Source organism: Calidris pugnax, unplaced genomic scaffold (assembly GCF_001431845.1).
Source record: "Calidris pugnax isolate Ruff unplaced genomic scaffold, ASM143184v1 scaffold103, whole genome shotgun sequence".
NCBI lineage: Eukaryota > Metazoa > Chordata > Aves > Charadriiformes > Scolopacidae > Calidris > Calidris pugnax.
The window spans coordinates 7,304,988-7,318,527 of record NW_015090990.1 but is presented as its reverse complement, the minus strand read 5'-3'; the positions used below and the strand labels follow the sequence as shown (position 1 = coordinate 7,318,527).

At 38.4% G+C, this 13,540-nt stretch overlaps 2 protein-coding genes across 6 annotated transcripts in view; one reads left to right on the top strand and one right to left on the bottom strand.

Moving 5' to 3' along the window:
• Positions 1–13,540, bottom strand: part of DHRS9 (dehydrogenase/reductase (SDR family) member 9) — a 46,557-nt gene that overhangs the window by 2,845 nt on the left and 30,172 nt on the right. For 3 of the 5 annotated variants that reach the window (XM_014954491.1, XM_014954494.1, XM_014954496.1), the window contains one exon: positions 1,603–1,950. In XM_014954491.1, the coding sequence (XP_014809977.1) occupies positions 1,603–1,950 (348 nt within the window). Of the gene's footprint in view, positions 1–1,602; positions 1,951–4,871; positions 4,963–13,540 lie in introns of all 5 variants that reach the window. The other 2 variants (XM_014954493.1, XM_014954495.1) reach the window with 1 other exon arrangement.
• ABCB11 (ATP binding cassette subfamily B member 11) overlaps positions 7,645–13,540 on the top strand; it is a 49,975-nt gene continuing 44,079 nt past the window's right edge. Inside the window, exons 1-2 of the mRNA XM_014954484.1 lie at positions 7,645–7,752; positions 13,050–13,152. Of these exons, the coding sequence (XP_014809970.1) occupies positions 13,077–13,152 (76 nt within the window). The 5' untranslated portion in view covers positions 7,645–7,752; positions 13,050–13,076. The remainder of the gene's footprint in view (positions 7,753–13,049; positions 13,153–13,540) is intronic.

Here is a 13,540-nt window from a genome sequence, read left to right as displayed (position 1 = left end):
TGAAGATTTGGAGGAATTGCTTGAGAATGTCCTGTGGTATTCAGCTTTATTCTTAGTGTTCAGGTTTTATCACCACACTTCCCATCACCCTTTGCGTAGTCTTCCTGCAGCGGTATTTTGGGCAGGTGGTGGTGATGCTGGCTTTTTGTGGGAAAAAGGGAAGTAGAGGAAGACAAGGTATGGCAAAGAGCAACTAGATTGAGTGACAGGAAATGCGTAAGGAATAGATTTGGTCCTTGGTACAAGTAGAGTGTCCTGAGACATGGGTAAGTGTGTCCTGGTTCTGAAATGGATGAGATGCCAGGACAAGAAAAAACAGCTTTTTATAGCGAAAAAAAATAAATTAAAATTCTTCTCAAAGGTCTGAAGATAGAAACTATGACAGAGAAGGCTTTCAGTATTCTTTCTTCCTGCACTGACATTTTTGTTATAGCAGAGAGTTTATGCCCCACATCGACACGCCCCAACTGGAGATGGGAATGATTTTTTTTTAGATGAACAACCAACTCCAAAAAATGAGGTGGAGGCAGGGAAAACACACTAGATTGATTTGAAAAACATTTCTGAGCCCTCTGATGAAGTGGGAGGGGAAAATGCAATAACATAAAACCAGTTCTTCTCTTGTATCAGCTGTTAGAATGAATGCTGTGTGAATGAATACTTTTGCTGGTCTGACCTTACTCATAGTTTTTCTTGGGGAAAAAAAATCACTTTGGCCTGAAACCAAGCACAGTTTCAAATAAAAGCAATTTGGCAAGTTACAAGCAATTTTATGAAGAGATGACAGGTCAAATGGAGATTGGAATTTAGCACTAAGTATAATTGGTACCACAGCACATCATGATAGACCAGATTTAAGACTCAAAGTTAGCAGAATCTGGCCTATGGGATCTCAGGCTTTTGTAAATTCTACTGCAATACCACTCCTACTGAAATCAGGCAGTACTAATGGCATCATTAACGCATCATTAATGCATCATTAACACATCATTAATGCATGAGTAAGGCCAGCAGCATCTTGTCTTGCACAGCTTGTTGGATCAGAGATACAGGATTTTTCTATTTTTCAGATGGTCTGCAAGCAATATTCCAAAATAGTTCTATTTAGATTTTTTTTTCAATAGAGTTCATATGTATTTTTTGTTTTTGATAGAACGAGTGATTACTTACAAGTCATTTATTACATGTATTCAATTTTTAAAACAAGAACTCTTTAGGCCTGTGAAGTGGAATTTATTGGGTTTGTTCCCTAGGCAAGTAGCACGGCATGGGAGGTGCTGAGCACTCGTGCCATAACCCAGACACGCGTGCAACTGCAAACAGTCCCAATGAAGGGTCCAGGAACTTGATTCCTGCTCTGACAGTGATGTATCAATAAGCCTGACTTTTTGAGCACATTCCCAAATATTTACCTACCACTAACTAGACGTATAAAACATCCCTCTAGTGAGATCTTCTTCCATGTTTCAGGAAGGTGACAGGACATCCAAATACACTTGTCAAATGTCAATTAAAATAAGCTGTGAAAGTAGCGTGGTATTTTTAAGGAAAACTCTATTTTTTATTTTTATTATTTTTAAAGAAATATATCCTGGCACTCACCTTCTGACTGAACTTCAGCTTTGACCCATGCAGCCACTTTCTTAACGCTCTCTGAATCTCTCACATCTAGCAGCACTGTCTGAAGCTGCTTTGAGGTCACAGCTTTTAACTCTTTGGCTCCTGTTTCAGTCAGGCAGCTGGCAAAAACACGGAATCCCTTTTTATCAAAAATCTTTGCTGCCATATTTCCAAATCCTGTGTCACATCCAGTGATGAATATATATTTTCCAGCAAGATCTGTAACCTTCATCCTGTCTCTTGTCCTCCAATGCCACCACAGAGAGATGATGCCAAGAAAGACTAATATGTAGCAAAGCATTTTTACTGAAGTTTTCTGGACACGTTCTCCTGAAATGAAAAAAAGAAAAAACACAAACTTCTAGTTTTTAAAGGATTGTTAGCTGGTTGGGTTTTTTTCTTTCTTTCTTGAGTTGACTAACAGCAGCTACTCAGAGAAGCAGGCACAGTTCAGCACAGCAGCCTTTTTGTGCTAAAACAAACAAAAACCCTTTCTTAAGCAGAAGTGAGGACTGGAGATCTATTGCAATAAAGTTACAAAGAATAATGCACATGCGATTGCTACTGCCAGATCAGTAAGCTCCTATTGAACATATCTGGAAGAACCATTGACTAACTAGAAAATAATAGCAAAAATGAAATATTTGCATGGAAACCAACAGAAATGTCTGAACTTAGTGACAGCTCATAGAAAATTAAAGTGTAAGGCTGGGGCCAGCTGGAAACAAAAGGTAAAGCAAGAACATGCTGAGAGAGTTGGGGTTGTTCAGCCTGGAGAAGTGAAGGCTCCGGGGTACCTAAAGGGGTCCTACAGGAGGGATGGATAGGGACTCTTTATCAGGGAGTAGAGTGACAGGATGAGGAATAATGGTTTTAAACTGAAAGAGGGGAAATTATATGGGATATCAGGAAGATATTCTTTACTGTAAGGGTGGTGGAACACTGGAACAGGTTGCCCAGAGAAGTTGTGGATGCCCCATTCCTGGAAGTGTTCAAGGCCAGTCTGATGGGGCTTTGAGCAACCTGCTCTAGTGGGAGGTGGTTGGAACTCAATGATCTTTAAGGTCCCTTCCAACCCAACCCATTCTATAATTCTATTATCAACAGGACCCAGATCCTTTCTCGTTACTGTGAACACTTAGGCAATGCTAGCCAGGAAAAAAATATTTACTTTATTTTACTAATACTTTTGGTTGTCAGTGCCAGATGCTCAAGAAAGAGAGTATCAAGTACTGCCACTTTGCCTCTCAAGAAATAAATTCCCACCAGCTAGGCTGTGGGAGTCTGCGTGTGGTCCCCAAGCGCAGGAAGGAGGATGCAGGTTGGAGCACTTCACCTGCCAGAGTGAAGCTCAGGCAGTGTCACAACATCAATATGCCAAGATATGTTTGGGAAGAGCCTGCATATCTGGGATTATGCTCCAATTGACTTAATGGTGAACTCACAAGTAACTATTGATGATGGATGAAATTCTGCTCAGAGAAAACAATTCAGTTATACTGAATTCATGAATGTTCATGGCCTGGAAAACAGGAGATGCCTCATGCAATTGACTGAAAAAGTAATTCTAAATAGACATAAAGGAGTACAGGTCTTTTTAGAGATCTCTGACAGGCAATCCATCTCTGCACAGCAAGATGCAATGAAGTTGCATTTACTATGGCCAAATTCTCCTCTGGCAAAACCTAATTCAAAAGGAAATTGCAAACACCTGACGTGTTTTTAAGCATTATAATTGGAACAGGAACATGGCTTTTATTTTCTGCACATAGAACTGCTTTCTGCTCTGACATGGGAGGTTCAACATATCTCCATTTACATTGCAGGCCCCAGGGCTGCCCATGGTGCTTTTTTACATAAATATATGTGCTGCTGAAATGCAAATCCGTGTGTTGGCTGGAAGTTACCCAGGGTGTTGCTAAAGTTTCAATGCACAGATGCTAGATTTTGTTGCTTAACTTCCGCTGCAGCATCGGTAGTGAAGAAAGTCTGAAGAAGTAATTAGATAACTGCCCTCCCCCTCCCCATGTAGTATTTCACAGTTCCTTTGTTAAGAGAAGGAAATTTTTCCCTTGGCAAAATTTCCTGTGTTTTAACATGTTGAGCAACTTAATTTTGATATAAAAGTTAAAGTTTGCATTTCAAATTTACAGGTTTTTGGGGGAGTTTGTTTTGGTCAGGTTTTTTTTTGCTATCTCTGCTATTTTTATTCGCACAAGAGTTGGAGTGGAGAAAAAAAGTCCTCATTGGCTGCCAAACTTAGGTAGGATCAACAGGATAAGTGAGTACATGTCCTGCTGCCGGTACTTTCCAAGAGCGGATAGTGAGTGGCTAACTATAGAAACAAGGCAAGTAACTAGAGCTAAGTCCCTTGCTGCCTACCTCCCGGTCTCCCTGCTGGACCCGCTCCAGATGCTATTTTGTGCTTTCAGGATAGCGTATTTCTGTGACCAAGAAATCAATACGCCATGACTTAGTGTCTCTGATCATGATTTAGACCATGGGAGAAGAAAGAAGTTTGTTTCTTTCTTTGTGCTAGCCTCCCACCTGGAGCCTCCCAACACTCACACACTGGGACTTTTTACTTTCCATAACAAGAGAAAGTCACCTTCACAGAGATGTCCCCATTGTGCCCAGAGGTGCTTTCCTTATTTCACTGTAAGGAAAGTATTTGCTATTCCCCATTTCAGTGTGAAGAAACATAGTTTGATTGAAAAAAAAAAAAAAAAAAGGAAGTCTTGCTCTGCGGTGCAAAAAGGAAGCTTCTGTGTAGAATACTTGCTAAACACCTTTAAACAGACAGTAGCTCTTTCAAAATTCATGCCATTGACATAATTCCGTTTTTAATAGCATACATCACAAATCAGTAAGCTCAGTGTAAAATTCACTTTTCACTGTACAAAATGAATACTAAGTCGTGTTTGTATAACTGTTGTAGTGCCAAGAAAAGAATGAAGACACGGCATGTAGGGGCTTGCCAAGCTGACCAGCTGTGTGTGTGTGTTGACCCTTCCTGCAGCTTCCCACTCCTCTAGTCTCTGCGCTGATCAGAATCCCGCAGAGGACCTTGTTTCTTTCCAGCCCAATGTTGTTGCCTTTTTCCTCTAGATACTTTTATAACTGTGATGAATTTTTTAGATGAATTTCACAAACAATATTTAACAAGTGACGCTACAAGAACAGAAGTGGAAGTAATCTGTGTAATAATTCAAGCTGCAAAATGTATCTACTTTATTTGAAATGTCCCTTACCTTAAATCAGGGAACCAAGAGACAGTTGCTTTTATTTGGAGTTCACTTTACTTTCATCTTTGTACTATTGAGCTGAAAAAATTGTGATAGCCTGTGGAGTAAAATAACAAAATATGTTTTCAAAATCTGGGAGAAATAAAGAAGCAAACAAAATGTTTTCCTTTGTTTTTCAAAGAATCAGAGGACAGGAAGGTAAAGCATCATGCAGAAGCAGCAGCGTAGTACAATACACTTCTCCCTTATGCTTCTGACACTCTGAGGTGCTATCTCTGTAAGTGGCACGATTGACATGGGGATTATACTCAAGTGAAATATCTGGTGTCTGGCTTCTTGGTCCCAGAACCACTATATGCTAGCTACAGAAATAAATTTGGCTATGAATGGGTAAAAAATAAATTAATGAAGCGTAAGAGCTGTCTGGTCAATGCCTTCTGTCAGGCAATAGAGTCTAGAATGCTGTAATTGCATACAGACTTGACTTAGCTCAAAAAAAAGAAACAAGATGCTCATCTGGAGTCTCAGCCTGCAGTGGCCGACTCAGTCTATTCTTCTGGTGGAAATTTGTGCCTGCCTACTCCTCCATAGCTGTGAGCACTCTGTGCAAAATTTCTGGCTATCTTTAGGAAGCTTTGGAAACATCTTATTTGATTGCTGCTACTAGCTGTTGTCAATAATGGAATAAAGATCAATAGTTTATAGACTACATCTTAGAGCTGAGGAGTCCTGTGCCAAAAGAGTGCATGGGCTTTCATTTCTTATGAGAAATTATCTGTCCGGGAATAACTAAGATTAATTTTTATTCACTTGCTCTTATGAACTGTTGGAAAAAATCCAGAGAAGAGAGGGTATCTTCATATGGAGGGGTAATATGCTGGAATTAACAGCTAGTCCAATTGAGGGAAGAAGCAGTTCTTTTACTGTGTTTAACTCAATTAATTGTAATCTTTTTCTTCCTGTGCAAAGACGTATTAAAATGACATGAGCTCTAAGTGAAATGTTTCCCTTCAACCCAGACCATGACTGAGAGAAATTATCTGGAAAATATTGCTCATCTTACATGAACTATAAGCTACAAAAGGTATCTGTAACCTACAAAAATTGAGACTTTGCAAGTGTCCCCTGCAAGAATTCAGGGATGGGAGCATCTGTCCTCAGTCTCCTCAATTTACTGAATTCCTGCTCTATATTGTTTTACTTCAGTTGCTAATTCTTCATTCACTGAAGGGTTGACTAGGTACAGAAACTGAGTTTTCCCTTGCCAGGACATCAGAAGGAAACAAAGTACACAGACAGATGATTTTTCAGCATAGATTCATTTTTATGGTCCATGTCATAAAGTCGGGTCAGAATTTATTAATCTTCAGGACTTTTTGTAAGGCTGAATTGAGAGAAACAGAGGTTTAAAAGGGAGCAGAGCCCTTCAAAAAGGTTGGGTAGTCTGTGGTCTCAGCTCTGATTCATCACTGCCTTAATCTAACTTCATTAAGCAGCGTGAAACAGCCTCTGTGCACACTTCCTGAATGCTTCGACGAGCAAAGTCTTTAAGTGAAAAGACTGAAGTAATTTGTGTAAAGCTAAAATTGTATTCTGTCACTGGAAAGCCAGCCATTGTCTGGAGATGTTGGACTTCCTTGCGTGCTAAGTGTGAGCTCTGCTCCAGTACCTTGAAGAACAAAGGCATTGGAGGACCTTTGGCCATGTTGCTACTGAAGCTGTCAGGGGAGAATGAAGCAAAGCAGGGTTCTGCTCCACCACATAGTTTTTCTTCAGGCCTTTCTACTCCTGTGCCCTTCACGGCAAGTAATTATTATTGTTTTTTCTATGATGTGGTGTAGAAGATGATTAGCACTGTGACATTATCTCAGATAGTGTTATTCTCAAACCTATGCTGCATACATTAGTATAGATTGTAGACTACTTTTTGTTAAGAAAATGGGAGAAGACACCAGATTTGTGTTTGGTTATGCTGTCACTGTGAACACGGTAATGAGGAAAATGCAGTTCTGGTTAGCTACATTTAATTGTGATATACTTGTGTGCTTCAGGCCTTATCATGGAAAATTTGAGAGCACAGAAGACTTGAGGGGAGCTGACAGTCACTAAGATTAAGGCATTGCCTTTCTATCTTGTCCTGTCAGTCAGGGCTCTCTGCAGTGAGAACTGATTTCAGAGGGGAACCAAACATGTTTGCCATTTCACTCTAAACTGAGGTGACATTGGGTGAGGTCACAGCGTTGTCTTCACCAATGTCCCTTATTGAAAAATTCATGGAGGGTTTATGTCCAATGAAAATTCACTACTACTCAGGAGCTTCCAGGTTGTAAGGTCTTCATTTAAAAGGAAGGATGTTAAAGTATCGGAAGCTATGGGGAGAGGGAGAAGCTATATGTTAGAAAACAAAGCTTTTGAGCAAGTCTTTAATCTGAGTTTAGCTTAATCTCTGAACTACTTTTCATATGATTCAGCTGATATCGCTATTTATTGCCAGGACAGTACTGTAAATTATTGCATGGCTAATAAAGTAATTCTATACTAATGCTGATAAAATAATGCTGTAATAATATCTTCCCATACATTTTTTTTTCCGCAGAGAACCGTCTGATATCCTTATGTATAATTGCTTTCCAAGTGCCCTGACTTTAAGTTGTGAGATTACATTAGTAAAATTTAAACCCTCCATTAGATGTCAATGAACTGTAACCATTATGACTGCACGGTTATTGACCCAGGTGCAAATAGCCAATGCCCAATTTAAAGCTTCAGTTCTGACAAATGGGTTAGAATAATGAAAACACGATGGGAAATGGTTGGGTGCTTCACTGACTAATTGAACAGGATCCTTGCAATTTGTTCTATGATATATGGTTTTTCACAGCCACAGGTGAGTAACAAATCTATCATGTTTAATATTTCAGAGTTAACTGATGAAACTTCCTGAACTGAAAGGTGACTGTATTTTTCCTTCAGAACAATTTCAGGTAAATGTTAAATTCCCTTTGCACAGTTAGTGTTTTGGGTTTGGTTGGGGGTTTGTTGTTGTTGGTGGTGGTTTTTTTGTTGTTGTTGTCTTTTTTAAATGGGACTGTTCAAAGAACAAAACATTCAAGTTCTGTTTTGAAGCAAAATGTCTTTCTTCATGTATGCTATTAGTGCTATTATTAGTATCTGAGGAAACTAGTTTTAACAAAAAATGAAGGACAGTGCTTTCAGGGCCAATTTTCATTGGCGTTTTTTCTCCCTTTATGTTAACAAAAAATCTAATCTGCATAAAGGTATGATTTGAAAAATATTTCAGAGGGCTTTGGATCAGGTCCTAATGTTACTTCATTCTTCAGAATATGTTCCTTTGTTAGCATTTTCCAAGTACTACTTGTTTAAATCTGGATTTTGAGTACCTTAAAGATTTTTGTTTATCAAAAATCCAGCAGCCATATCTTAATTGGCTAGCATAAAATGCTATTTTATTTTAGTGCCGTTTCTGAGGTATTTTCTGCTCCTAGTTTGTATTTTGCACGCACAGAGGTAGATGCGATGGTCTAATGCCTTCTATTATCTCTGATTTTTATTATCTGAATGATTTTTAATGCAGACATTGGCAACAGTATTTTCCAAGATGTTTAAGTGATTCCCAGTTAAACATTCAGACCCCAAGGAACATGATTTTAATATTGTAATACAGCATGCTAATCTGCTATACTAATGTGTTTAAGTCAACTAATGAATTATGCCTGCTGGACAGGATAGTGTGTTGATAGTATTTGGTATGTTGAGCTTTAAAAAATACAGGAAAAATGTTTCCTTTCAAAAATGTGGGACGGTCGTGATTTTATTGGAAAGTGACATCAATCCAGAAAGTTTAGCTTTAGCAAATGTTTGTAACTAGAATCCTTATTCAAGTTTATAATTTTTTTTTTTTGTGCTTTTCCTATTATTTAAAACTGCATCAGCATTCAGGCTTAAAAAAATCGGTTGCAAAATACATTTCATAATGTTAAAATGCAGTGTCAGAGAAAGCACTGAAATGGGAATTCCCAGCATGGTGTTCTATACTGGCATTTAAAAGACAAATTGATTTTTACAGTGTTCCATTACAAAATTTTGTATAGATGTTATGATTGCAAAGTCAAATAATAAATAGCTGAAAGAAGACAGGGAGAGAGTGACTTTGCATTGCTTTACTTTTGCATTCTTTGTCAATTTACAGTATGATATTATCCATTATTTTTCTGAAGCAGAAATGCAGTGAGGGTTTTTTTTACCACTTCATAGCTTTTCACTGTGAGTGACATTCAGTAGAATGGTTCAAATAATTTATATCACTTAATTTAGATGGGTTTATACTTCTGTGAAGTCGTAAAGTATTTTAAAGATGCTGGAATGTATACGTAAATACCACCCTTAAGGTTTAGATTTATTTTGATAACAGAACAGGTAGGAACATCTTTACTCCAGCAGAAGATGTTTTTATAATCCAGGTGATATTTCCAATTACACTAATTTCAATGTAAAATCGGCAGTTTGTGCATTAGCTCAGCTTTCTTCATACAGTTCCATTACTCGTGTGCTAAACAGTGCAAAGCAGTCAGTATTAGATCTAGATGTAAATGATGGCTTCGTGCTTAAGGGCCAATTGCTAGTAAAATTACCATTGTGGTGAACTATCTTTTTGAGAAGAAAACATAAGCTTATGGTTGCAGTTTGTATCTTAATTCAGCCAATGATGCTTTAACCATTTGAATCAAAAGTCTGAAAAGCTTTAACAAAGATACAAACACTGTGATTTGATTATTTTTCTCATACTGATGGCTTTCTTTGAAATTCATTCATTCGTGGTTTTTTGTGTCCTTTCTGAAAACATATACTTAGGGTAAAAGAACTGGCCAGCTTTAGGCCAATTGCATATTTACGTTGTATTTTCCTTAGAATCATGTGGCTGTGAAAGGCTCCCCAGTCTGTGCTACCAATGTCAAGCTTCTTTGTCAGCAGAGCGAAAAGTCTGTGCTTTCAGATGTCCAGCTCCAACCTCACGCTGAATTGACATATGAAAAAATTGCCTCATGAATGTGATCACTGACAAAATAGCCAAAAATGAGCTGGCTGAGAAACTTCTTAAGAAACTTCTGGAACTTTAGGATGACTTGAACAAACAGTTTTTGGAGATCTTCTATTTGAAATTATTTCAATCAATCAGACACAGCAAAAGGCAAGAGGTAGGGAGCAGAGTAACTCTGTGTTTTCACTGAAGAAGTGAGTGAAATTTTTTTTCCCACTTGGGGAAATTGTTACTCTCATCTTCAGTGAAAACATTATCTCAGGGGACTTAAAGCCACCAGGAATATATGCTTGCTCCTTTTGAGAAGCTACATTTATTTCAATATAAACTGAATAATGTCATCTGGAAATTAAGCCCTTGTTAAATCTTTTTCCATATGCCTGATGCAAACCCAGCTGAAGTGAAATTTAATGATCCATAGGTAGGTCCCATGTGAAACAGCAATACCTATATGATGCTTTCCTTTCTTTCTGGTCAGAAGCAGATGTTACGTGCTTTCTCTGTTATATAAAAGAGCCGAAAGAGAACTTGGAAATTTGCACACGGTGAAGACCTTAATTAAGGAAGTACCATAGCTCGTTCAGCCCATTTGCCATCTATCTCAGAGAACAGACAAATTATGATTAAGATTGTAGGTATTTTCACTGCATGTGGGGATGAATTAAAAGCTCCTGTGATTTTATGTTGTAGGTGACTACTCTAGTCCTGGCCAGACATTTTGCTATTGCAGTGGTGATTTGGCTTTACACACTTACTTAAGGAGAGAATTTGTGTAACAGTTTAGGGTGTCACAGAATGTGAGGGGGTCAGAATTTACAGACCTGCAGATGAATAAATTGTCTCTGCTTCTCAAAACCTTTTATGCAAGAAAAACTACATCCATAAAGTAGCAAGCAATGAACGAATGTTCAAATGAATGGATGTATTGAATGAAGTTCTGCTGAGGTTTGTCTTGCTTCTGGTATAATCCAGTAATATTGATCATGATGTCGATTATACAATGGAGAATACCCTTATAAAATTTCATCATGACATAAAGGGAGGACAGACTGCAGATACGCTGAAGAACATGACTAGAAGTCAAAATGCCCTTAACAAACATGTAAAACAGGCCAAGGTATGTAAGGTGCTATTAAATATAGACAATAGCAGGCAGGATTAATCAACTGTAAAAATATAGTTTGGAAAGCAACTGACTCTGTAGCAAATTGTTTGCAAAAAATGAGTGACTTTGGTGGATTACAAACTAAATGTGAACCAAGAATGTGGTACTTCCATTAATAAAACAAATATCATGCTGGGTTGCATAAACAGGAATATAATCCATGAAACATTAAATAATCCTTCTCCTTTGCTCAGTGTTGGTAAGACCGGTGCTGTAGTGCTGTTAGGCACTCATCACTTCAAGAAAGATGTACTAGAATCTGAAGAAAACCAGTGGAAATTATCAGAGGTTTAGGAAATACACTCTACCAAGGAAAACTGAGCGAGTTGCTTTCCTCATCTGAAGAGGGAGACTTTCTTGTGTTATTCACATAAATACAGCCTACTGACAAAGTGGAAAGGAATTACAATGTTCTATTATCCTTGGTGGAATGCAGAAGAAGTGGTTTATATTCTGACAGGTAAAATTCAGATTAGATACTAGGAAAAAAAATATAAAGATAGTGAAGCCTGGGGAGTTCTTCAGGTATCTTTGATAAAAATCAGTTAAAATGATACAAGAATAATTGAACCTTGCCATGAATGATTCGAATTAATGAAGAGACTTTGTTCTTTCCAGCCTGACTTACTGATGATTTAGTGATTTCCCAAGAGATGTACACATAAATTCAGGAGAAGATGATAAAATAAAGAAGGGTTTGGTAGGGAGTGAGCAGTTCTTGAAAGGCAGTTTGGAGGGAAAAGTAACATAAATGAAAGATTGAGATTCTATAGGAAGTTAAATTTTTTAAAGTCACATAGACATCCTGAACCACTGGACTGGCTCCTATTATGTTGCTCCATTTGGATCTAGGAATGGGTGTATTTCATTCATCTTCCAATAATTTCAGAACCAAGTTTCTTCTGAGCCTTTCCCAGTTCTAAGGAACTGCCCAGCTGCGGCTAATTACACAGCTGTTGCCAATATGAAGGGGTTTGGTAGTTTCAATACCATCAGCAGAAATGAAGTGGTTCCTTTAAAGGGCTAAGTAGGTGAAAACTCAGCTGGATGGGAAGTCAGGTGGTGTAACACAAATGATCTGTGGAAGTGCCTTTTTTACACAGAACACTTCTGGTTTTATTTGCGTAAAAGATGTTAGAGTTTTGATATCTGAAAGTGTTGTAATATGCTTAAAGTGAGAGGTCATGAGAGGTTTTACAGACGTATAAACATACAAATGTTGATTTTTAGTGACTGCTATAAGGTATTATAACTATGCTTTGGGACTCATTACATTAATCAAAGGTTTGGATGAGATTACTTTGATTATGAAAAGGCAGCTTTTGGGGAGGGCTTCTGCAGCACTCTTCCCTGAGTGTCATCTTGGATGCCAGGCCTGCCTGGCCAAAACTGGCACTACTGGCAGATTTCACCTCACAAAAGCGCTTCTTTAACCAAAAAGTGTTAACTTTATTCCTTATTTCTTCTCATGTGTGACATCTACTCAGCATGCCTGTGTGACTAGTTAGGAATAAACCTGTCCAGAGGAGCAGGTCTGCCAGGTAACCTGTCCCAGTGAAGAGCTGTGGGAGTGCAGCTGCTGGTGCTGACATCAGTCTACAACCTACAGATGTCACCTGCACGAAGGTGGCAGTTTGTTTTAATACAGCCATTAATGGTGACAAGGCTGTTTGCAGTGGGCTGCACAGCCCGGTGGATCAGGGGGCGCTGAGGCCTTCAGAGGCCTCGCCCTCAGGGGGCCGTTGGACACGCCTCTCCCAGGTGTTTCTCTGCTCCGTAGTTTCACTCTCTCCAGGACATTTAGTCTGTAAGAACTTGGGCTGTAATCAGTGGCATTGCCCTGGGATAATGAGGACAAAACTAAGGTAAGCAAGAATTTAACTTAAAATTGTTATATATTCACAGACAAATGTATGCTGATACTCTTTTTTTTTTTTTTTCTTCCCCCTCCTCTCTTCAGGACTTCTGATTTAAGTAACTAATCATCATGTCTGACCCCGTTGTTTTGCGTAGCATCAAGAGATTGGGAGAAGATAACTATGCTTTTGACTTGGATGGCAAAAGTAAGAAGTTTATTTTTTCAGTCAGCTCCTTATTTTATAAAGCATGTAAAATAGATGGTGGGTGGCCTAAGTGGAGCAAATAGTCTGCAGAATACAAAGCAAATAGTCTGTGGAATAAATCTAGAGTTATCTGGTATTTGCTGTTATGAGTATGCTGCCTGAAAAACAACTTTTCTGTAAAAACTACATATAACAATCCCTACTCGTGGACAGTCTACTTACCAGCCTACAAGTTCATGGAAACTACCTAGGTTTTTATACTCAGCACTTTGGTGTGCAAGTAAAGGGCCTCTACTGGGGAAAAAAATAAAAAGTTCTGTCTTCAGTAGCTTCTAGAGCTGCTTTCAACAAGCACATTTATCTGTAGTCATACTTATATTGGGCATAA